Source organism: Crocodylus porosus, unplaced genomic scaffold, assembly GCF_001723895.1.
Source record: "Crocodylus porosus isolate Cpor-Errol unplaced genomic scaffold, CroPor_comp1, whole genome shotgun sequence".
Classification (NCBI taxonomy): Eukaryota; Metazoa; Chordata; order Crocodylia; family Crocodylidae; genus Crocodylus; species Crocodylus porosus.
In genome coordinates, this window is record NW_017728886.1 from 102,485,243 (window position 1) to 102,508,537 (window position 23,295).

General features: G+C 42.5%; 1 protein-coding gene across 1 annotated transcript in view; it reads left to right on the top strand.

Annotated features, from left to right (window-relative positions):
- Nucleotides 1-23,295, top strand: part of LOC109313479 (dynein heavy chain 5, axonemal-like) — a 275,004-nt gene that overhangs the window by 91,666 nt on the left and 160,043 nt on the right. Inside the window, exons 34-41 of the mRNA XM_019540081.1 lie at nucleotides 2,181-2,380; nucleotides 2,481-2,634; nucleotides 5,266-5,532; nucleotides 5,750-5,878; nucleotides 6,269-6,484; nucleotides 6,898-7,044; nucleotides 16,123-16,295; nucleotides 16,552-16,730. Of these exons, the coding sequence (XP_019395626.1) occupies nucleotides 2,181-2,380; nucleotides 2,481-2,634; nucleotides 5,266-5,532; nucleotides 5,750-5,878; nucleotides 6,269-6,484; nucleotides 6,898-7,044; nucleotides 16,123-16,295; nucleotides 16,552-16,730 (1,465 nt within the window). The remainder of the gene's footprint in view (nucleotides 1-2,180; nucleotides 2,381-2,480; nucleotides 2,635-5,265; nucleotides 5,533-5,749; nucleotides 5,879-6,268; nucleotides 6,485-6,897; nucleotides 7,045-16,122; nucleotides 16,296-16,551; nucleotides 16,731-23,295) is intronic.

The window sequence follows — 23,295 nt, forward strand, 5'->3', positions numbered from 1 at the left end:
TTAGGGGTCCAAATAACAGTTTTATTACACAGACAACACACTACACAGCCCCATGAAGTTATTGGTTCACAGGCATGCACGCACGCACGCATGCACACAAAATGGCAGCAGGAGAAAGAGACTCAGTGAAAGGGCTGGAGTCCAGGTAGGGAAGAGAAGCAAAGTCCAAGTCCTTGGTTGAAGAGGGGGTAAGGGGTGTTAGCTACCTATCCAGGCTGGAAAAGGGTCCTTATCCAGTAGATGTTGTTCAGAGGGGGATCGCCGGCAGGGCCTCTGGGTGGATAGGTGGTGTGGCACGGTGCTGGTCCAGATGGGTAGTAAAACACTGGACCAAGTTACCCAGAGAGGTTCTGGAATCTTCATCCTTAGAGGTTTTTAAGACCTGGGTAGATAAAGCCTTGGCTGGGATGATCTAGTTGGGGATGGTTCTGATTTGAGCAGGGGATTGGATTAAATGATCTCCTAGTGGTCTCTTCCAATCCTAATTTTCTATTGTTCTGTGATTCTGAAAATGAATGGCTGATATAAATCTGGCCCTTCTAAAGAATTCCTTTTTTTACTGCTTATAAGAATAATTGTGTTCTTTTATTGCTACTTATTTACATTGTTTGTCTTTCAAGAGATCAGTCTTCTTTTAGGCATGATCCTGTGAGACACTGGGCGCAGCTACACATGATGCTACGTCACCATAGCAACGCACTATGGGGACGTAGCTTTGACAGGCACAAACCGTGATGCTGCAGCTACATCGCTGTAGCAACGCTCACCCTCAGTATACCGTGTTGCTATGGTGACATGGTGGTTAAAAATAACTGCAATGCTGGCACAGTGCAGTATGGGCTATTACTGCACTGTCATTTAGTATTTCTAAAAAGAAGTATTAAATGATCACATTCCTTTTGGAAATACTAAATGATGGCGCAGTCATGATGGAGCCATAGGGGCACATGTAGATGCACCCACTGAGCATCTTCTGCTCCACTAACTTTGTAGAAGTGGAGGGTACATGTGAGGAATATAGGAGAGCAGGACTCTTGCATATATTTCAAGCCCAGTCTTTTCAGAGGAATGGAAGAGGCTGACAAAACAGCTTCTGCAATTCCCACAAACTAAAGATCTGTTTTCCCCTATATTTGTTTGGGTGAGTTTCCCAGAAGCTAGATTAGATTTGTAAGGTTAGTAAACTTTGCAAGGATGTCTACAAGTAAAACATATTTTTTTATCTTGGTTTTACTGGGTGCTGGTCAACTGAGACAGATGTCCTTTAAACACTGAGGACTAAAGCTTAGTCTACATTACGAATTAGTTTGTAGAAACCCCTCATTCCTTCCCCTCGTTTCCTACCCCCTGTGTGGAGTTATGACACTTTAGTTGTTTTGGAGGCTCTATAGCCACACAGGCAGAAAAACTTTTCTGGTACCATATCCTACATCTCCACCTGGGGGCCTAGCCATGATGCCTGCAGAGGTGTCACTGCAGCAGCTCCACAGTGTAGATAAGCACTAAGATGCCTTGTTCTTTAAAAAAAGGGCAAGGAGAAAACAAAGTTAAGTGCCTTGTATGTATGCTGCTTTTCACAAGAGGTAAGATTGTTGGTTATTCAACCTTAATATTCAGTTTTATTGATTATTCAATTAGCCACGTCAGTTTATTTTCACAAGGAAACCTGCAGTCTGTGATAATTTGTAACCCTATTGTATGGACGTTGGGTGATCCACATAGAGTGTCTGCCCTCCTTCAGGGTCATATCCCCACTCTCCTAATTGAGACCCATATACCAGTGTTTATTCAGTGGTGTTCCTGAGGAGAATGCAGCATAGACCCTGTTCCCTAGTCTGTGATGAATACCTGGTTTAATATTCATACTGCACCTCTCTCACCCAGTCCCTGACACAGAATGCAAAAGTATATTTGGCTACAGAGGCAAAAACAATTCAGTAACTTAAATTGTGATTGGCTAAATGTAACTGAAAACAGAGCTTGGCCATAAAGCAAATCAAGCATGTTCCACTATTATCATAATAATTCTAATTTTAAGTCATTTTGATATATAGCTCAGAGTTGCTACAACTCTCTTTCTCTGAACTTCAAATATAAACCTAGAATTCAAATTGTGTTCGTGAGCATGTATTTTATAATGGCTTCAGCGGAATGTAATACAGTAAATTAATATTACGCAGGATATCTGTATCAGCGCTGTTAAAGAAAAGGATATTGAAGTAAAATTGAAACATGTCATCAATGAGTGGAGTACTCATGTCTTTACATTCAGCCAGTTCAAAACAAGAGGAGAACTGCTTCTGAAAGGATCAGATATATCAGAGAACATAGCACTGATGGAAGACAGTCTCATGATATTGGGATCCCTCTTGAGCAACAGGTACAAAAAGTAACAAATAATATTCTGTATATTATATAATTTATATACTACTAAGAACATCCTATGACCATACTGTTTTTTGCTCATGTTAACATTACAGGTACAATGCACCATTTAAGCCCATAATACAACAGTGGGTTCAGAAATTAACCAGTACCACAGAAATAATTGAAAACTGGATTATAGTACAAAACCTCTGGATTTACCTGGAAGCTGTGTTTGTTGGTGGAGACATTGCAAAACAACTGCCTCAGGTCTGTTGTTTTACATTAACCATCTTTGAAGACTTATTATAACAAGAGCTTAGTTAAAACACAGAATTTCTTAAACCTCTTGAATAATGATAAAGTCCAAGCTTCCTGACTGCATGTAGGCAAACTACCACAGGGAAATTCAGAGTGTGTTTTACCTGATTGAGGTCTGTAGGGTTCGGCTTCTCGAACCTGAATCAAACTGATAAAATCAGAATTTAGAATTAAGCCTAAAATGCTGACCCTAACCCGCTCCTGGGAGGGGGAGTAATTTCTGGCTAATCAAAAGAAACTAACACACGACCACATACCTTCCTTTCCCAGATATTTATGGACAGTATAAATGATAATGTGAGCTCCTATTCTGCCTGAGACCAATCTTCACGCATTTCGTATCTTTTAAGAGAAGGAATAACTTTTTCAGGAGTCTGTGCATAAGAACATTACAAGCCCTGGGTAGATACATAGGTGCATATTGCACATGTAAACCATTTTTCAGTTGCCTAAAAGCCCTTTCTGCACTTTCATGGTATTAGTTATACAAAATATAGGAGGTGATTTCTGTTACATTCTGGAGGAGGAAGAATCAAAGCAATGCATTTTTACTGAACCCTTCTTTCTGCTTACTGTTTTGCAAGTGTGTATGACCATCATGTAGGGGGTCCAAAGCAGTGATTAGGCCAGGGTTGCTGTCAGAGATCTGGGCCAGAATCAAAGTCTGAAAAGTGAGCTGAAGGTCATAAACATGCAGTTCACACCAAAGTCAGGAAACAGGTGGAGTCTGGGGAAGAAGCAGAACTTGCACTGAAGACCAGCTTGTATGGAAACTAGGTTGGGCACTGGAGAAGAAGCTTGGCCTTAGCAGACTTGCTCAAGGTCTATAGAAAATTCTTTGAATGGATGCTTGCAAGCAGTCTGTTCAGTCTTTTCATAGTTGACCATGAGAGAGTGTTGTGTGCGGACAAAGTTCATGTGGGGCCTGACCAAACCTGGTTAACTTGCGCTGAGGATATGGTTATCCACAGGATCCCTTAGTTCTTTTATATGTAAAAAATGTATAATTAACCCCCCCAGTAATATTCTAAGGTATTTACATATGCTTAATTGTATTTCACACTAAATGAATTATGATTAAAAATATATAACTTCTGTTTGGTTTTGTGATTAGTCAAAAGCCTTTCCAAACTGTTAAATATGATTATAATAAATTGTTTCTTGGACCTTACAGTATATTTCCAGGATAATGTCATAGTGGAAGCAATGGTCAGTTTTTGCAGATGACTAAATTCCCAAGCACAGCTAAGGAGTTTGGTAACTGCAGAAGCTACTTACTTCTTACTATTGTAAGAATTCTGTATGAATGTTATTCTTATACAGTAAGAAAGAGTACAAAAAAGTCACATGACCAAACTCAGAAAAATAGTTCTTTCTTGCCCTTTTAGGATATAATTCATTTTTTTTCATTCACAACATTTTATGAATGTATCATCATCAAATAATTATTTAAAATTGGAGTAAAGAAGTAAATAATTGTTTGGGGGAGTGGCTACAGTGGAAATACTATATTATAAGTGGAAAAAAACACAGTACCATGAAGTCAGTAGCCTTTTTGTGAGGAGGATGCGGTTTGATTTTTCTAGTCAGAAACTGAATGAAATCCTGTTATATAATTATGTGGGATAAGTTCATGCTGCACAACGCGGTGGATTGTAGAAATACTTAGACCGGGTCAAAACAAGCCAGGTTGGGTACCAGTAGCAGCATGGGTGGATCTAGACTTTTGAAAAGAGGGGTGGAGGTGGCGAGGAGCATCATCACATATAAAGCAATGTACATTTTGCTCCAGTTAAAAATGAATAGAAGCCTTGCTAACATACTTGGGACCTGGGACTGTATTATTCAGGTTAAAGATTGAAGTAAAAACATTTATAACTTTATTGGAATGAGTTCAAAACAATCTGCAGGGCTATGCAATAGGATCTTCATTACCAGGACAGCTAAATGGCAGAACAAAGGATAGCTTGATTGGTGGAAAATCAAGACCATTAAAAAGAAAAGAAGGTCATTAACATCTGTGAAATAAAGAGTTTAGAAAGGATCAAGTAGTTTATAATGGGGGGTGCAATCATGTGATTCCCTCAGTACTGCCTGACTAGAAATGATGCTGCCACTACTGTGCAGTTGGTTTTAAACTTCGAGTGGAGCAGGAATCAAAGTGGGATACATGTGCACCAGTGCATCCCTGTGGATCCCCCCCTATAGTGATATAGACTTTTGAACAGAGAAATTTGCTGTGGCTCCATGTGAATAACCTGTTTCTGAGATGTTACCTAGTTGATGAGAGCTAGCTAATTTACGTATATCTAGATGTACCATTGTAGTGCTCAGCTCTAGACAGCGTAAGCCAAAAGTCACTGCCAGTGCTGTCCCATTGACTTCCCTCATTCACGTTGTACTGCCTGTCTGGAAAAGCCATTCTTGAAGTATTCACACATTACTGCTCAGCATGGAGGCTACAGGGGACCTAAGCAGCACAGGGAATTTAAATCATTACCTTATTTTACAGAACACCATTTATTTTTTTCAGTATTTGGCAAGTAGAAGGAATAGACAGTGCATTTTAATGTGTTTCAGGAAGCCAAAAGATTTCACAACATTGATAAATCTTGGCAGAAGATCATGCAGAGAGCACATGAGACATCAAACATAGTACAGTGCTGTGTTGGAGATGAGATGTTGGCACAGCTGTTACCACATTTACTGGAACAACTGGAAATATGTCAAAAATCACTAACTGGGTATTTGGAAAAGAAACGATTAGTATTTCCCAGATTTTTCTTTGTCTCTGATCCTGCTCTTCTGGAAATACTTGGTCAGGCATCGGATTCACACACTATTCAGGTATTAACAATGTAGTAACAATCCTCTTTATAGTCAATATACTGAGTATAATAATTGATAAATTGATTTCCCCTTGCTATTTAATTCAGCTAAGTGTATTCATTTGTGGAAAAACCTGTTAAGCTTTTTAATCTTTCGTGTCTGATGCAGTCTAAAACAGATGTAAGAAATTGGTTTGTAGATCTTACGTGTATTGTCTCATTTTTATTTATTCTAGGGACATTTGCTAAGTCTTTTTGACAATGTTAATCGAGTGGGATTTCATGAAAAGAACTATGACCAGATTTTATTGTTTGAATCTCAAGAAGGAGAAAAAGTCAATATTATTGAACCTGTTCTAGCTCAGGTAATAGAATACATATTTTTTTCCAAGATCTAATTTAAAACGGATCTGTGAGAGGCGCTGGCCCAGTTCTCTGTCACCCAATGTGTCGCTTGATACTGCCATTAGAGAATCTGATTTAGAGAGGTTTTAGTTGCCAATTATGGGGCACAGTATTTATCCCCAGAGGACGAAAGGTGATGTCTTTTCTTGTTCTGTTGCAACTTTTCCAGTTATTTCCTCAGTAGTGCTAAGGGGAATCTGGAAGCAGAGTCTGGCTTATTGAGGAGGAGAATCTTTGAAGGATGAAAGTGCTGACCGAGGAAGAAATACCTTCTGAAGATATTTCTGCTTTGTTGGGGTAGAATATTTAAAGTTGTGTGTCAGCTTTTGTTGTTTATTTGATTATTTCAGGGTAATGTGGAATGCTGGTTAGGACAACTGCTGAAGGGGATTAAGAAAACAATCCACACCATCATTAGACAGGCATCTGTAGCCATCGGTGATTCAGCTTTCAAGCTATATGACTTTCAGGCAATGTTTCCTGCACAAATAGGTCTTCTGGGAATTCAAATGATCTGGACCAGAGATGCAGAGAATGCCCTCAACAATGCCAAAACAGACAAAAAGGTAGTGCTTATTAAATCCTTTGGGTTTAATTAAAAGCAATGTCCAGATAGGGACACTGTGCAAGTTTAAAATGAAGTGTTTGCAACAAAGACACATTAATAAAGAACGCCCCCCTGCTGCCAGACTATCCATGAAGCTACCCCACTACCCTGACTTACCACCTCCCTGGCTCCATGGGCCAGATCCAGTGGTTCTGCAGGTTGAACCCTGCTCATAGGCTGTAAGTTGCTGACCTTTATGTTAGCAAATTTTGATTCATTACTGCAGCCCTCATTCATGCAAAATAAAGTTGGCAGGTCATATAAATAAACCAGGGGATGTTTATCAGTCAGTCTTTACAATTGTTTTTCCTGTAAATATTGAAAGATTAAATAATGTTAGTATAACGTAATTGTTCTCACTGTCTCTGAAAGATCATGAACACAACAAATCAGAAGTTTTTGGACCTTTTAAATGATTTGATTGACATGACAACACGCAATCTGATGAGAATGGAGCGCACAAAATATGAGACTTTAATCACTATTCATGTACACCAGAAGGATATCTTTGATGATTTGGTGAGTTTTTAAGAGACTTCTAAAACTCTCAGTTTACAGAAGCATTTTTTTTTGCAAATGTAAAGTAACTCTAAAATGTATTGTCTTTGTATAATTCTGCTGTTAGCACTACAATGTACTACATGCTGTCTAATTTTTGCCTAGGGTTATAGTTACCTTAAAAAATTTAAATTTCAGATATTTTACTGGAATTATTTCATTAATGGAAACATTCAAATTTTCATTTAATTTACATTTAAATCCATCAGACTCCTTCCTTATGTAAATAACGTGAAGCATGAAACTGCAATTAGGAACCTGGAAGAAAAAGAATATTTAAAGAAAGTGACTGGCTGCAGAGGAAGATGTCTTGTTAAAAGGATTTATATACATTTTACCAAAAATTACTAATGCAGTTCTAACTAAAGATATAAAGATATAAAGAAATAATATAGATAGTTACAAGAGAAGCTGCCAGCTTTTGTATGATGCAGGAGACTTTTTCCTGTCCATTTTATTTTTCATTCATTTTTATAAGTTGGACTCGATGATCTACAAGTCCCTTTCTGATCCTAGAAATCTATGAAATCTATAAGTATTTTCTGTCTCCTCATCACTGGTTCCCCCATCCTATCTTCTATCAAAGAAAGGAGGAAGAAGAAATTCACATCAGAAAGAGGGACACAGTGGATGAAAGAGGTGACAATTGGGGCACTGGCCCATGAGAGACCTTTTTTTGTTCTTTGATGTGTGTTTCTTATCAGTTAACTCATTGAGAAATATTGTAAAATTTTGCTCCGTCAACCCTCAGAAAACTGGTTAATCCTAAAGAGTTTTACTTGAGATGACAAACTAGCCATAATGGAAGTGCTTAAGGTAGGAAAAAGGAATAGTCTCTCATTGGCCAGTGCCCCGAATGTCATCTCCTTCACCCAGTGCATTCCTTTCCGTGCTATAAATTTCATCTCCTTCCTTTGTTTGATAGGAGGTAGGATGAGGGAGTCAGTGGGCATGTCTACACAGGACATTTACTGTGCAGTTGACTAATTAAACATCTCAGTCTACACATGCACCCCTATTAGGGTACAGGAAATTAATAAAATGTTGCAGAGTTTTTTCATGTGCAGCAGCACACATATAGACACTGAGCCAACCTCAGCCAGCCTGTCCACAGCATGTTGAGCCTAGTTGGAGCAGCCCTGGGCTGGCACGCTGTCCCTCTGGGTCCCCTGTGAGACACTTCTCTGATCTGACTCAGTGTGCGGTGGTCCAAGCACACGTGTAAACAGCATGCCTGGGAGCTTCCTGGGAGCAATAAATTGTGGCGCAATAAGCTCCGCAGTTTATTACTGCACATTAATGTCCCACGTAGATGTGCCCATGGCTGCCTCTGATGCGGAGACAGAATCTAGACTAGAATGTAGTAGCTTCATATAGTGAAGAAGACTTATGGTAGATATGAAGCAAGAAGCTAGCCCAGGGGTGAGCAATTATTTGGACCCAAGGGCCAGATAAAGAGTTTTGATGAGCTGTCACAGGACAGGTCAGCACCCGCCCTCCCCCGACAGCTCACCAAAACTCCCTATGGGTGGGTGAGGAGCAGTATTCAGAACTAGGACAGGTGTGATCTGCTCCCTGCACACCCTGCCCTGTGGTGGGGAGGTGGTGGGGTGGGGGGGTGTATGGGGGCATGTGGAGGGATGGGGGCACTGCTGAGGAGCCAGCTGGAGCGGATGGGGCTCAACTCCATGTGGAGCACTGTGGAGGCAGCCGTGGGCTGGATCCAGCCAGTTGGCAGGCCAAATCCAGCCTGCAGGCTGTATTTTGCCCACCCCCTGAGTAGCCTGTGTCATAAATATATACTTTCATAAGACTTTAACACATAAACAGACCAGATTTAAACTACCCATCAATTAGGGGTGCACATTTCAAAAGTGTTGATGGTTTATAACATCCTTTAAGATAATTTCAACTACTTATGTGCCAGAAACTGTGACATGAGATTTATTGGAGTCTTACATTGATGATAGTACATAAGAATTCAATGACAGGTCTGATTTTAGAAATATTCGTGCATGTAGGTTTCAGACCATTTTGTGATTTACAAGCTGTGTTGCAAATTTCACAAACAAAAAATACTACTTCATGTACTTCATGTTCCCTCCCCATCTCCTGCAGTGTATAGAGATGGCGTATTTCAAATTCCTGGACATACGTGTTGCATCTGTGTTTCTAAGTGTTTTTAATTTTGGTAGCCTTCTCCCAGCTGTCATCGAACTACAGTCTTTCAGTAGTATTTCAGTGCATCTCTATAATGTCAGTTTGGACTTGGGATTACTGGATATCTTCCAAATTACACCAGCTATCTTTTACCCCAGTGTGGGTATAGCAAACACAAGACAGACGTGTGCAGGGAGAAAATTAGGAATACCAAGGCACGATATGAGATGCAGCTGGCAAAGGACATAAAAAGCAGTCAAAATGGATTCTACAAGTATGTTAAGAGTATGAAGAAGACCAAAGAAACCATAGGTCCCTTATGGAATGCAGATTGCAATCTAGTTACAGGCTATGCAAAGGAGGCTGAAGTATTTAATGCTTTTTATTTCATTTTTCAGAAATAGGGGCAAGTGCTAGATGATGAGTGCAGCTGACAGCAAAAATAGAGAAAACGTCAAACAGCCTAGAGCAGGGATGTTGAACCCTTGTCCTGCAGTCCAGATCCAGGCCCCGGTGCTATGGCATCTGGTCCATGGGGCTCCCCACAAGTCCAGAAATTTGGCCCTTCTGTGAGGAGCCCTGGCCCTCATGTGCTAGGTTGGAAATCTGATCCCAACCTGCAGGACTAGGTGGGAGTGGTATGGCCTGCCAGGGCCCAGTCCTAGCACAGTGATTCAGTGCTGGGTCCCAGAGCCTGGTCATGGTATATGCGGTCCAATTTGGCCCATGGACTCGTCTTGTACCACTCGTCTGGGCTGTAGAACCAAAAGTTTGAGCACCACTGTCATATAATAATGGAATAACAGGTTAGGGATTCCATAGAGATGCTAGATTCTTTCAAGTCTACAGGGCTAGATTGGGATTCACTATGGGGTACTAAAGGAATTGGCTGAGGTAATTTCAGAGCCTTTAGCTGTCCTTGTTTATTAATTTGTGGAGGCCAGATAAGGTCTGAGATAATAGGAAAATGGCAATTATAAGTGCTCATCTTTAAGAAAGGGAAGAAGGAAGATCTGGGGAATTACAAACCAGTCAGCCTGACCACAGTACTTGGAAAGATCATGAAGCAGGTCCTCAAGGAATCTATCGTAAAGTACTTAAAGGAGAACAGGAGCAAGTCATGTCTTACCAACTTCATTGGTGACAGGCTCTGTTGATGTGGGGAAAGCAGTGGATGTGATTGATATACCTTTGACTTTAAGAAGGCTTTTGACACTGTTTCTCATTAAAATTAACATTCTCATTAATAAGTTAAGGAAATACAGACTAGTTGGATACACAACGGGGTAGATCATCATGCTCAACAAGTAATCATCAGTGGTTTAGTTTCTACTTGGGAGGATTAAGTGGGGTTCCCCCTGGGTCTGCCCTGCATATGGTATTGTTTTTCATCTTCATTAATGATTTGGACGATGGGATTGAGTACATGCTTAGCGAATTTGCAGATAACACTAAGTTGGGTGGAGTTGCAGACATTTTGAAGAGTAGGGCTAGAATTCAGAATGACTTGGATAGAATGGGAAAATGGTTTGTAATAAACCAGATGAAATTCAGCAAAGTCCTGTGCTTGGGACGAAATAACTGCATGAACATATACAGACTGGGGAGTGACTGGTTAGGTGGTAGTACTGTAGAGAAGGAGTGATGAATTACAGTAAAACATAAGCTGAATGAGAGTCAACAGTGTGCCTTTGTCACCAAAAAAGGCCAACAGTATTCTGGGTTTTATTAACAGGAATATCACTTGCAAATCCAGGGACATGATTTTTCCACTCTATCCAGTAATGGTAACGTTTCAGTTGTAGTACTTTGTCCAGTCTTGGGTCCTACACTTCAAGAAAGAGATGAACAGATTGTAGAGTTCAGTGCAGAGCAACAAAAATAGAGTCGTGGGAAGCATGACTTATGAGGAAAGGCTGAAAGAACTAGTTTTATTTAACGTGGAGAAGACTGAGGGGGGATTTGATAGCAATCTTCAAACTACCTGAGGGGTGATTTTATAGAGGATGAAGATAGGCTTTTCTCTGTAAGTGCAGCTAACAGGACTGAAGTAGGGAAAATTTAGATTGGAGATTAAGAGAAACTTTCTCACTACAAGGGTGCTCAAGCATTGAACTACGTAGAGAAATGATGGAATTTCCATGCCTGGAAATATTCAAGAGCAGGTTGGATAGACACTTGGCTGGGGTGGTTTATTTGGAGATGATCCTGTCTTGCATTGGAGGCTGGGCTGGACTAGATGAGGACCCTTCCATCCCAACTTTCCAGTGATCCTATGACCCCATGTATTGAACGCACTAGCTGTTGAGCAAAAACTTTCTATCTTATCACAACACTACTTTCACAAACTTATCAGGTTCAGCCTTGAAGTGATTCAGGTTCTTTGGTCTCCCACCTTTACTTGGAAAACCATTCCAAAACTTCACTCCTCTAATCATTAGAAATCTTCTAATTTCAAAACTAAATTTATTTGTAGGTAATTTTTAGCCATGTGATCATGTATCAGTCTTGTGTTTTAGCCCTAATGGCTCATCTCTCTCCCTAATATTCACCTTATGAAATGTACATCATGAAGAGTGATCATATCTCTTCTTAATCTCCATTTTACTAAACTAAACAAGCCAAGTTTCTTTAATCTTCTTTCATAAGGAAATGTTTATATTCCCTTAACTACCTTATTTTAGTAGCCCTCTTTGAAAGTCATTCCAGTTTAGGTTAATCTTTTTAACATTTGTGACCAGAACTGCACACAGAGCCCTAGATAGAATGCCTTCAGTGATGGGGCCGTGTGGTTGCTGCAGCCTTGAAGGCTTTGGTCAGTTTCCTAAACACCTAATTCTTGGGTCTGTTCTCTGCACTTTTTTGTAGCTGCCAAATAAAATAAAAAATTACTAAGTGATAACAGTCAAACACTTCTGTGTTTTCTTATGTAAACTATGAAACAGAGTTTTATGAACCAAGGGTGAGGGAAACTGGGAGTGCTTTGTCATTTAGCAGCTGGGAAGGGGAGGAGATGGCAGATGGCTAAACTGTGGCCCAGTAGAACTGAGATCTCAGTGAGTGCCTGAGGAAGAATCTTGTGGTGTGGAGTGGAGTGGCCATGGTCTACTGCTAGCAGAGGCTGCTGTGGCTATAGCTGATGGTACAGCTGAGGCTGCAGGGGCATAGGGGACCAACATGGAGACTTTCCTGAGTCTTGCCTTTTTGCGTGCTCAGTATGCTTATGAGAATCTCCTGGGTGTTTCTGTCCACCCAGTGATCACCATACCCATGTCCATCAGTATCTCTGTAGTCTGCTTTGCCATACACACTATCTCCCTAGTGACCTCTGCATTCCTCCCAGCCTCAACATGCCCTGCCTCACCAGGTAGCATACCAGTCCAGGTGAAAGTCTGCCATGACCCTCCACTCCTCAGCTAGAGTAGAGTAGCCCTCTACTCTAGTGATACCACAAGGTCAGCCAGCATGTTCTCCTTACTGTGTCTTCTGCTGCTGTTGTGCCTGGAGACATGCTGTGCTACAATCTCAGAGCTGTGGCCCTGGGAGCTTCCCTTGGAATGGGTGTTGAACCTGATAGGACAACTATGAAACAAGCCTCGTCTTCAGTTTTTGCAACATTAAGATAAAGTGATGAGCTCCCAAACATGTCTCCACTTCCCATCTCGATTGTCCCTTTGTATTTGTTCCTGGACCCTGAGATGTTAAGTTTCTGTGTCTGAGTTCCCCAGAACCTAGTCTTCTTACCCCAGCTCTCAACCTGGAATTTAATTTCTGGGGCATGATAGCTTAGTGGGGGAGGGACCTCTTAATGGATTCTTCCTTATCTTCCTGTTGTCTCTCTCTCAGTGGTAGGGAATGGGAGGGAAGTTGTCATTGGCTTCCCCATTAAGAATCCTATGAGACATTCTCTCTATTTTGTCCTCTAATTTCCCAAGATGCTTTCTCCTGGACTAATGTCTCCATTGTGACCTTCTGCCAAAGAAGGGAACTGTTTTGAACAATTGTTGTCCAATTTGACAATTTCCAGCAAGATCCCTACTGTCCTGTCCTCACCTCCCTCCTTCCCCCCCACAAATCCCTCAGTTTAATCACTGTGTCCTTCAGCATAACTCTTAACTGTGATGGTTGTGGGGAAGGATATTAATATGTGGTGCTGGTCCCATGCAAACATGCCAAAACTCAGCACAAGGGGACCATAACATGGCAAGTTAGCATGCACCATAACTAACTTTGAAGATGTGCTGCCTTGATTGGTGCAAAGCCTCCTGATTGGCACTACTGAACAGTCTCCTCAAAGTTGTCCTGTCCTTCCTGTGCTTGTTCCTCAGGTGTAGCAGGGATGGGAACCAGGGGCTCACCCTGCTTTTTCCTGTCAGTCTCTGGTGGCCTCAGAGTAGACCCTGGAGCTGGCAACAAAGTGGGCTCTTCTGAATCCCTGCTAGAATCTGTGACAGCTCTTCATCTGGCAGCTACCAGGAACTCTGCCTCTTAAGACACTTCATACCATCAGTATTGATTTTCTTGGCATGCTTTTATCTGAAGTAATGGATTTTAAATTTGATCTGAAGGAGCATCTAACTTCTGAGTGACTTACATTTTGATCAGCCGTCTGTACTCCTCATAGAACAAGAAATCCTGATCCCTTTGGTGGACATTAACATAATCAGTTATGTGACATTGTTTGAAGCATAGGGGCATCAGTGTTGTTTTATATTTAGCAGCTCTTTGGAAGTCTGTGTATATAATTATGAGGTTGTGTTTCATACACTTCAAGAGAAGATGCACACTATTTAAGTTAGCCTTTCTGACACCTTGGTGACCAGTGATTTTTTACCCTATGGTTCATTATCACAGCCTACACAAGCATGAAAGTCCCACAGGATGTTTAATTTGTTGCTGGGCAGTATTGTGCAGATGACACTGCTTCAGTCTTCTTAAAATGCCTCTGATTTAATCTGTTTGAGCCATAGGTGCTGCACAAACACTGATAACTGTAACATAACATTGCCAAAGGCTGCTTGTACATGTGATGAGAGTTTAGTTCTCCCTGAATCGAAATGGTGGGTTGTTAATTGACACGATCAAAAACGCACCATTTTGATTTAGGGACTTCCATCACTGTGCCGGAACAGTGACAAACCCTCATCAGCTCCTCACCTCTTCCCCCCCCGGCCACCGTGAGCGGACTCTGTCAGGGGTGGGGGGGAAAAAGCAGTGAGGGGCCCAATCCTTTTTTTCTCCCCGCCCTAGAGCCTGCCCACCTTTCCTGTGGCCAGGGGACAACCTGCTAGCAATCCCTGAGCTGGGGGGGGCAGAGAGAGGGGAAGCTGGTCCTTCCCTCTGCGGCAGCAGAGCACCCTGGGTGGCACCTGCCCACTAGCACCCCACCCAGGTGGTCCTGGGGAGTACCACTGCTGCAGAGGGAAGGACTGGGCCCTCTGAAGCTCAGGGGCTGCGCATCGTGGGGGCAACTCACACAGGCAGGCTCCGCTGAGAAAAAAAAAGAAAAAAAGTGTTGAGAGGCCTGAGCTGCAGGGGGCCCTTGTCCTCCCCTCTGTGGTGGCAGCGCATTCGGGACCGCCTGGGTGGGGTGCTAGTGGGCAGGTGCTGCCTGAGCAGTGCTGCTGCTGCAGAGGGAAAGACTGGGCTCCCTGACGCTCAGGCCCCACTGGCAGCTTACCCCCCAGCCACGGGAGAGGCAGGCAGGCTCTGGAAGAAAAAAGAATAAATATCAGGCCCCTCGCTGCTTTTTTCTTTTTTTATCTCAGCAGAGCCTGCCCACATGAGCTGCTATTTGGTTCTGCAGCTCAGGGGCCACTCGGCCCACTGGCAGCTCACCCCCTGGCCACAGGAGAGGTAGGCATGCTCTGTCAGAAAAAAAAAAGAAAAGTGGGCTCCTTGCTGCTTTTTTCTTTTTTTTTTTTCCTTGGTGGATCCTGCCTGTGTGAGCTGCTGCCAGGCCAGGAACCTCTGAGCTGCAGGGGGGCCTGATATTTCCCTCTGTAGCAGCAGGACACCCCCCCCCCCCCCCCACACACACACACACACATTGGTGGGCTGCTAGCGGGCGGGTGCTGCCCCAGGCCTCAGACAGCACCCAGCCCTATCCAACAGTGCATGAGGCACTGGAAGCCCAGGCATGCGGTGGGGGGACGGACTTGGCAGACTTCCAGCACGCTATGCACAGTCCTTGCTGCCTTCCTGCTTCCTGGGACCTCCCAGGAACAGCCTAGCTTGCCCTTGGGACAGTGCAGGAAGGCAGCAGGAGGGCAACTAGGTGTGCTGGTGGCTGGAGAAGGTGGTGGGGATGGTGAATGGGGCACTGGAAGCCTGCCAAGCCTGAGCTTTCCTGAGCATGCCTGGACTTCCAGCGCCCCATGCACCACCCCTGCCATCTTCTTCAGATGTATGCTGCAATTTGTTACATAGCAAACTAAAATACAGCAGATGTGTTTTACTTTGCTATGTAACAAAGTCATTTAAAGTGAAATACGCTGCTGCATGTCTACAGCATGACTAAATTAAAATGAAATATGCTGCCACAGGTGTAAACAGTGACACCATTAAAACGGTGCAAAAGGGCAATTAAGCCGCTTTAAAGGCCAATTTCATTATGTGTACAAGCGCCCCATGAGACTGATATGCAGGACCATTAGTTTGTCACTCATGCATCTGCCCAGCCTATGTGTAGTGGGTGTACAAATAACATCGTCTGATTCTCTTTTCCAGGCTCGTTTCTTCAGTCCGATTAGGGGATAAACTGTGAGCTGAGGGTGCTTATTCTTCTAACTTGTGGATAGATATTGACACATTCCACTTCCTCCCCTCATATTTATATAATACTATTTGTTTACACTTGATTTTGCTCTTTCATTTTAGGTCCATATGAATATTAAATCTCCATCTGATTTTGAATGGCAAAAACAATCTAGATTTTACTTTATTGAAGATGTGGACAAATGCACCATCCAGATCACTGATGTAGAGTTCAGCTACTGCAACGAATACTTAGGCTGTACAGATAGACTTGTCATAACTCCTTTAACTGACAGGTAATAGGGAAAATATTATATATAATACGTACTTCCCAGGCCAAACGAGAACCCTTATTCACACCCAAGGGAATCCAGATTTGTCCCATAATATACACCAATTACTGCTAAGACCAAAGGGAGTTAATAAGCATGCACTGAATGAAAGAACATCCCATTCACCCCCCTCAGTTTTGTATAACACAGTCACTGTAGTTATTTACTGAACATTAGGTAAATAACAGTAAAAAATAAAGGAACTTTCTGGTATGTCTAGGTGCTATATCACATTGGCCCAGGCACTGGGAATGAGTATGGGTGGTGCTCCAGCAGGACCTGCAGGTACAGGGAAAACCGAGACAACTAAAGACATGGGCAGATGCCTCGGAAAGTATGTTGTTGTCTTCAATTGTTCAGACCAAATGGACTACAGAGGTCTGGGACGCATTTATAAAGGTAGGAAACACTGGGTTTTTTCTGTTCATTTTAGTAGTTAAAACTTGTCTCTGGAATGTATTTGTGGACAAGTTTGAAACAAAGGAGGGATCTGCCTGGTGAGGATTTTTCAGAGCCATCGGGACAGTGAAAAAGTGCTTAAAACTAGCTTGGTGAAAAAATAAATAATAGGGGTAACAAGCAAGCAGTCCTTTTTATTTGACCAGCTGACTTGGGAATAATATTGCTAGTTTACTAGGGCCAGAAGAAACACTTGTAAATAAAAGCATCTGCCTGTCCCTCAGAGAAATTTCACGTATTGCTGGGATATATTATCTGTTTACACCTTGATTGAACTAGATGACATGGTGGAGGCTAGAACATATTAATCTCAGATGAGACTATGACTTTGTTCTATTTTATTTCCCCTCCCATCCCTTGCTTCTCATTTTCTCACCCTTTTTTCAGTAGCAGCATTCCTTTCCTTTTCTGTATTAGTGTGCTGTGTTTCTTCCCTCCTTCTTGTTCTCTTATATCCCCTTCCATATGCTTTCTCAGCACCAGTTCTGTTGTGTCTCTTCCGTTTCTCTTGTTCTTTTCCACACACTTTCAGTTCATTGTTCCCATTCACATTTTACCTTAACCAATCCCCTCCAAATGCTAGTCTGTTTTTCCTTCTCTTTCTCTTCCTCCTTCTAATTGATTTTGTAGTCACTTAATTGCTTTCTTTCATCTGGTGTGGGTATTTCACTTCTCTTCTGTCTGTGGTTCCTCAGCATCATTGTATTCCTTAGTTCTTCCACCATTTCAGTCTCTCATCCTCCTTCCCCATTAGTCTATCCAGTATCTGTGTGAGCTTCATAGTGAACCTTGCAAACCCTCTCTTCTGTAAAATACATTGTTTGTGAATATTGGTTCTTTTTAAAGCATGGATCTGTTTTGAACTGTGTATAATGAGGTAGCAATCAAACTTTAATATGTTTCCATGATCAATAATGATGTTATGTTTAGGTGGAGTCCCTACTAAAGTAATAAATAATGGCTGTGTAAAACCTAAAATTCCAGAGATCACACTGGGTGTGATGTGCACCCAAACCATAGTGAAACACCATAAAATGTACTTGCATTATTGTGATGTCTTATGTGGAGTATGACTTCAAAGTATTCCTCTTCATTTTTAAATTTAAAGTTAGCAAAGCTAGCCATGATTTTAATAGCAATGGCTACTGTAACTACCTTTGTTTTTTACTTTCTAATTTCAAACTTAAGTGAAAGCATTAAGAACAGCTGCTTAAATTTTCCAAATAAAGACTGAAAAGGTGAAAATTATTCTTGTCATGGATTTATTTGGATTTGGAGGATTTCAGTTTTTGGCTAAGAGAAATGTTTCCATCTCTTCTATTCTTAGCATTCCCCCATATTTTTGGTTTAGTTCAATTGACAACCTAACCCCAATTTATTTTCCCAGTCTAGGTTGGTCTTTTCTAGGTTTAACCCAAAGTCTATTGAGGTTAACAGAAGGATGCCCAGTTTCACCAGCATTTGACATACTAGAAAGGCCTACTATTCCTTCTCCTTATGACAGCCTTTTGTTCTTTTACAGATGTTAGATAGGCTTATTAACCAGTTAGTGATCTTTAATAACCATCTCCAGAAACAGCCGCATTAGAAAGGAAAGGAAAAGAGGAAGAATAGACAAAAGTAGATTTAAAATAATTCAGGCAGTTTCTAGGCCCACGTCACCTAGTGTGAGCCTCTGACTGCCTAGCCTGCTACTCTAACTGCCATGCCACTGCGTAAAGCATCATCCAGGCTTGTCACTGGCACTTAGTTGAAGCTGTGCTTTTGCCCTTTGCATTTAAGTCACTGGAAAAATGGTTTGAGAACAGCACAGGGGAGAAACTGGCTAGGCTGAACCAGTTTGTAATCATAAAGACTTCCCCTCTGGACTGAAGAAATGCAGGCACTTGCCTTCAGTGGCTCAGGCTAGAAGCTGGGGGTGCTAAAGCAGCCCTGCCTTCCCTTCCCTTCCCTTCCCTTCCCTTCCGTTCCACAGTGTTGAAGGGGGGTGGGGCATGGCCAGGCCCTGGCAGGACACTGATTAAGGAGGGCTTCCCACCCCCACCACTGTTCCTGACCAGCAAGGGAGCCAGCAGGGAGTTACACAAGGAGTAACAGAGCATTTACCACCCCATCAGGAAAACAAAACAAAACAAAAGCCCCTCTTTCACTAGTTCAAGCTCTTCTTAAGCAACTTTTCCCAAAGAAGGAATGGAGGGACATTACCAGCTGACCTGTTGATTAGCTCCAAAAAGCCCTAAGCAAACACCGTTCTGTCTGCCTTATACAGACACCTCTCAGCATTAGCTAGCATACCACATACTGGCTATGGTCCCTGCTGTGGGAGAGGGGAGAGGAAGAATCACTACTTGAGCAGCAGGTGGGTGGAGGTGGGGGGTATGGGTAAGCCAGGCAGATGCTGCTGTGACTGCAGTCTCCACAGGAGCTCCAGCTAGGGAGCAGAGGGGTGGGGCCAGCTCTGCTAGGGAGCAGAAAGCACAGCCCAGGGCTGCAGAGCATCTGGGATGCTAGGGGGCTCTGATTTAAGTTAAACCTGGAAGGGGTCTGGGACAGACATTGCTTAAACCAGTTTGACCCAAATCAGTTAAGTCTGATGCTGCATTCAACCAGGTTTATTTCAGACCGGTTTCAGCCATTTCAAACTGATTTATGTGCACTGAACATCTGTTGTGTTATAGATTTAAACCAGTTACTGATCACTTGAACCAGTTTATGTGTATTGTCAGTCCCTAGCCCCGAAGATAAGGACTAAGACCTTGAATTGGATCAGTGTTCATTAGGAAGATGATATTTTGGGAAGGGGTCTGATGAGATTGTGGCAATACATGTTTCTGAGAAGACATATTGTCACTTTCGCTATTTGCTGCAATTTTAATAGATTTATGATTATGATCATATTGCATTGTCTTAGTCCTGACTTGAAGTGGCAAAGATGTGCATCAGTTTAACATTTGCCAAGACTGAACAATTTATGAGAAATGGAGTTGAAGGGCCTGTTTAGGAATCACCGTGCAGTTGGTTGAGGCTAGCATTCAATGATAATGATTCACTAAACCCTCAAACCCTTGTCTTGTAAGGTGAAGTGAGCTGCCATTTAGTAGAACTGAGGCTGATGGTGTCAGAGTCTGTATTCAAAACAGGCCCCTGGGACTTTATTGTTGCCTGAGAGAGCACTGACCACTGTCTCCATAAGGACATGATCTGTTTAAGAAAGTGGTTATATTGAGAAATTGATATCCAGTCTAAAAAATCAAGTCTAAAGTGTGGCTGGCTGTATGGTCTTGACCAGAAATTACTTATGATAGCCTTAGGGAGGAGAAGGAGAAGATGAGCTTTTGAGTGTTTTTTTCTATCTGTGGCTGTGTTTATGTGAACATTAAAAGATCCAAAGGTACTAAGTTTGGGATATTTCACCACCATCTGTGACAAGGTATCAGTGGGTTCCTTCTTGAAATCTTTAGTCTGTGATGGTCCATACAGGATCTTAAAATCCATGCTAGCTTTGGTTCTGCCTTCTATAGCCAGATCAAAAGAATAAAAATAGGTCTGTAGAAACTGAGGCACCCCTATTGGATTTGACATTTACTGTATTTTTAATATTGCATTCAATATTTATGTAACGTGAAGATGTGGAAAACTACTTAGGGCCAGATTTTATTCCACTTCTCAGGCAGGTAAGTGGACTTAGATACTTAACTGCAATTCTGTTCCACCCTGCTCAAGTTCCTGAAAACACACAAATAAAAATGTCAGGGGATCCTCTTCCTCCTTGCTGCTTTATTGTGATTTATTCTGAAGGGTCAGATGACAGTGTTCCAAAGTAGAAGCAGTATGGATTTTCAGGGACTTCAACAAGGTGGAATAGAACAGCTAGGTGCCTTTGCCTACTTAGATGCCCAATGGATGGAATAGGCTCAGGGCCTTGACTGCCTAAAATTAGTGGTGCATCAGTCCCATATTGGATCAGCACCAATACTAGGAAAATTGAGAGTATTCGGCGAATCAGTGATTCGGACACAGGCACAGCTTTAAAAGTATTTTCTACATGCCTTGAGGTATCAGCGTGGTTTGTGATCGCTGTGGTGCTGGGGTGCATGCAGAGTCCCATAGGAGTACAGAGTCCCACAGGGGGCTCTCCACTGTGCTTGGCAGCAAACCCAGAAGTGGACTAGAAGTACTTCTGGTCCACTTCCGGGTCTTCCAGGGAGCGCGTTGGGGGGATCCCCACACCACTTCAGCTCAGTTATTGGCTTCAGGGGGACCCTGGATGCCCCCCCAGACTCAGGAGGCACCAGTTGCCAAGCTGAGGGGAGTCGTGGTGGGCCCCCCTGCGCACTCCCCAGTGGACCAGGAAGTGGACTGGAAGTGCTTCGGGTCTACTGGGTCTGCTGCCGAGCACACTGGGGAGCCCACTGTGCTTCTGTGCATCTATCCCAGCACCACAGCGTTCAGAGCCCCTGCTACATAGAGGTATGTAGAAAAAACATTTAAAGCTATATCTATGTCTGAATTGCCAAATCTCTCCAAATCAATTCGGAGGGTTCCAAATCAATTTGGAGAGATTAAAGGGTCCTCTGATTTGATTTGGAGATTCGGCCACTAAATTGACTCGTATTTCAGCCAAATCAAATCAGGGACTGAAGCTTCACACAGCCCTAATGCCTGCCCCGACTGCAGACCAGCGCAGCCCCCCTCCATAAAGAGCCTGGTGCAGCCCTGTCCTGCAGCAGCAGCCTAACCTGCCCTGCCCCGCTTGTAGCGTGTAGATCCGAGCACTCATCTCCCCCGTGCCCTCCCAGGGTGTGCACAGTGGCAGAAGCCACCATCCCTGCCCTGTGCCCCCCGGATAAGCTGCAGCTCCATCCTGTGCCCTGCCCTGCCCCAGCCAGGCAACACCTGCCCCTGCCAAAGCCCCACTCCCACTCCGTCCCTCACCATGGGAGCCTTGATCTGCCTACGCCCCTTCCCTCCCCCCACCCCTTCCCCCACAACAGACTTACCAGCTGGACACCACTCTCCACACTGCGGCGCTGCATATTGGAATTGGATCAGTATTGGCCAGTACAGCTCATTAAAAATCAGCAAGCGGTATTGGCCCAAAAGATCTCAATCTGTGCACCCCTACCTAAAATTCTCTTCTCAGGACACGCACAGTGCTCAACGTTTTACATTTGGGCACTTTGGTTAACTAGATCTGTGTCTATAGTAGAGAAATTGCACTGATATAATTCAAACTTTTTATATATAATTGCACTACTATAAACCTATGAAGTAGATACACTACAGCAAGGTAAAATGAGCCCTTTACCATTGTGGTGTTTCCTGATTAATTTCTGCATTGAATCACAAAGTTATAAGCCCTGCTTTACACCAAAACCATCTGTTTATAGTACAGGTTTACACATTTATCTTATGTAGGCAGGACCCCTGATTAGACTTGTTTGATTTGCCTCTTGCAGTTGTTCTTTATTCTATATAAAATACCTGCTGTTTCTACTCTTAATTCAAGCACTGTTATATTCTGTGTGAATGCACTTCAATATTTCTTGAGAATTAATATTGCTGTACGTTCCTGTGAGGGTGGTAGTGCACCTCATGTTTATTTTTCACAAGTAAGATATAATTATTTAGTAAGCAACATATTTCACTGGGAGTTGTGTGATGCTCAGTTACTCTGAAAATGTAGCCTCATAATTATAAAGGATTCCAGGGGCTTCCAGCAGGTGGCATCACAAAACAATTATTTCCTTCTGAAACTGGAAAATAAAATAACGAGAATTTAATTTCACCATTATAAAAGATAATTTTAAGACATTACATATAATATATTCTGTAACAGACACTTTTTAAAGAAGCGTTTATCCTGATACGGTCAAAAGCAAATATTGCTGTTAATTAATAGTATTCAAAATATAATTTTTAGAACAGAGCCTGATAAATTGTAATAAGGGCATGTCACATAAGGCATAAACATGTAGTGCCATATTCATTTTGGTCATACCTCTGAGTGGTCTGAGTCTTTGAAAAAATCTCATCAACGAAGGAAGGAAGAGAAACAGAATGACAAGCAAGAAGACTTGGTGAAACCAAGAGAGTGAAACCATGTAGCAACCACAGCACAGACAACAAGGGAAGACCACACTACAAAAAAAGAAATGATAAAGAAACTGGGAAGGGAGGAAAAATGAAGAAAAGGAGAAAACCAATGCAAGAGGAAAGGAGGAGCAGAAGAGAAAGTGAAACAAAGAGAGGACATACAAAACACTCAAGCAGAATGATTATTTTTTTTGTACATGACCACAGGTTAGTTTAACTATTTTGTGGGTTTTGTATTGTACATAGAATCATATCATAGAATCATAGAAGTAGGGTCGGAAGGGACCTTGTAGATCTTCAAGCCCGACCCCCTGCCTGGGTGGGAGAAAAAGACTGGACTCAAATGAGTCCAGCCAGGTAGTCATCAAGCCTCTTCTTAAAGATCCCCAGGGTAGGAGCCAGCACCACT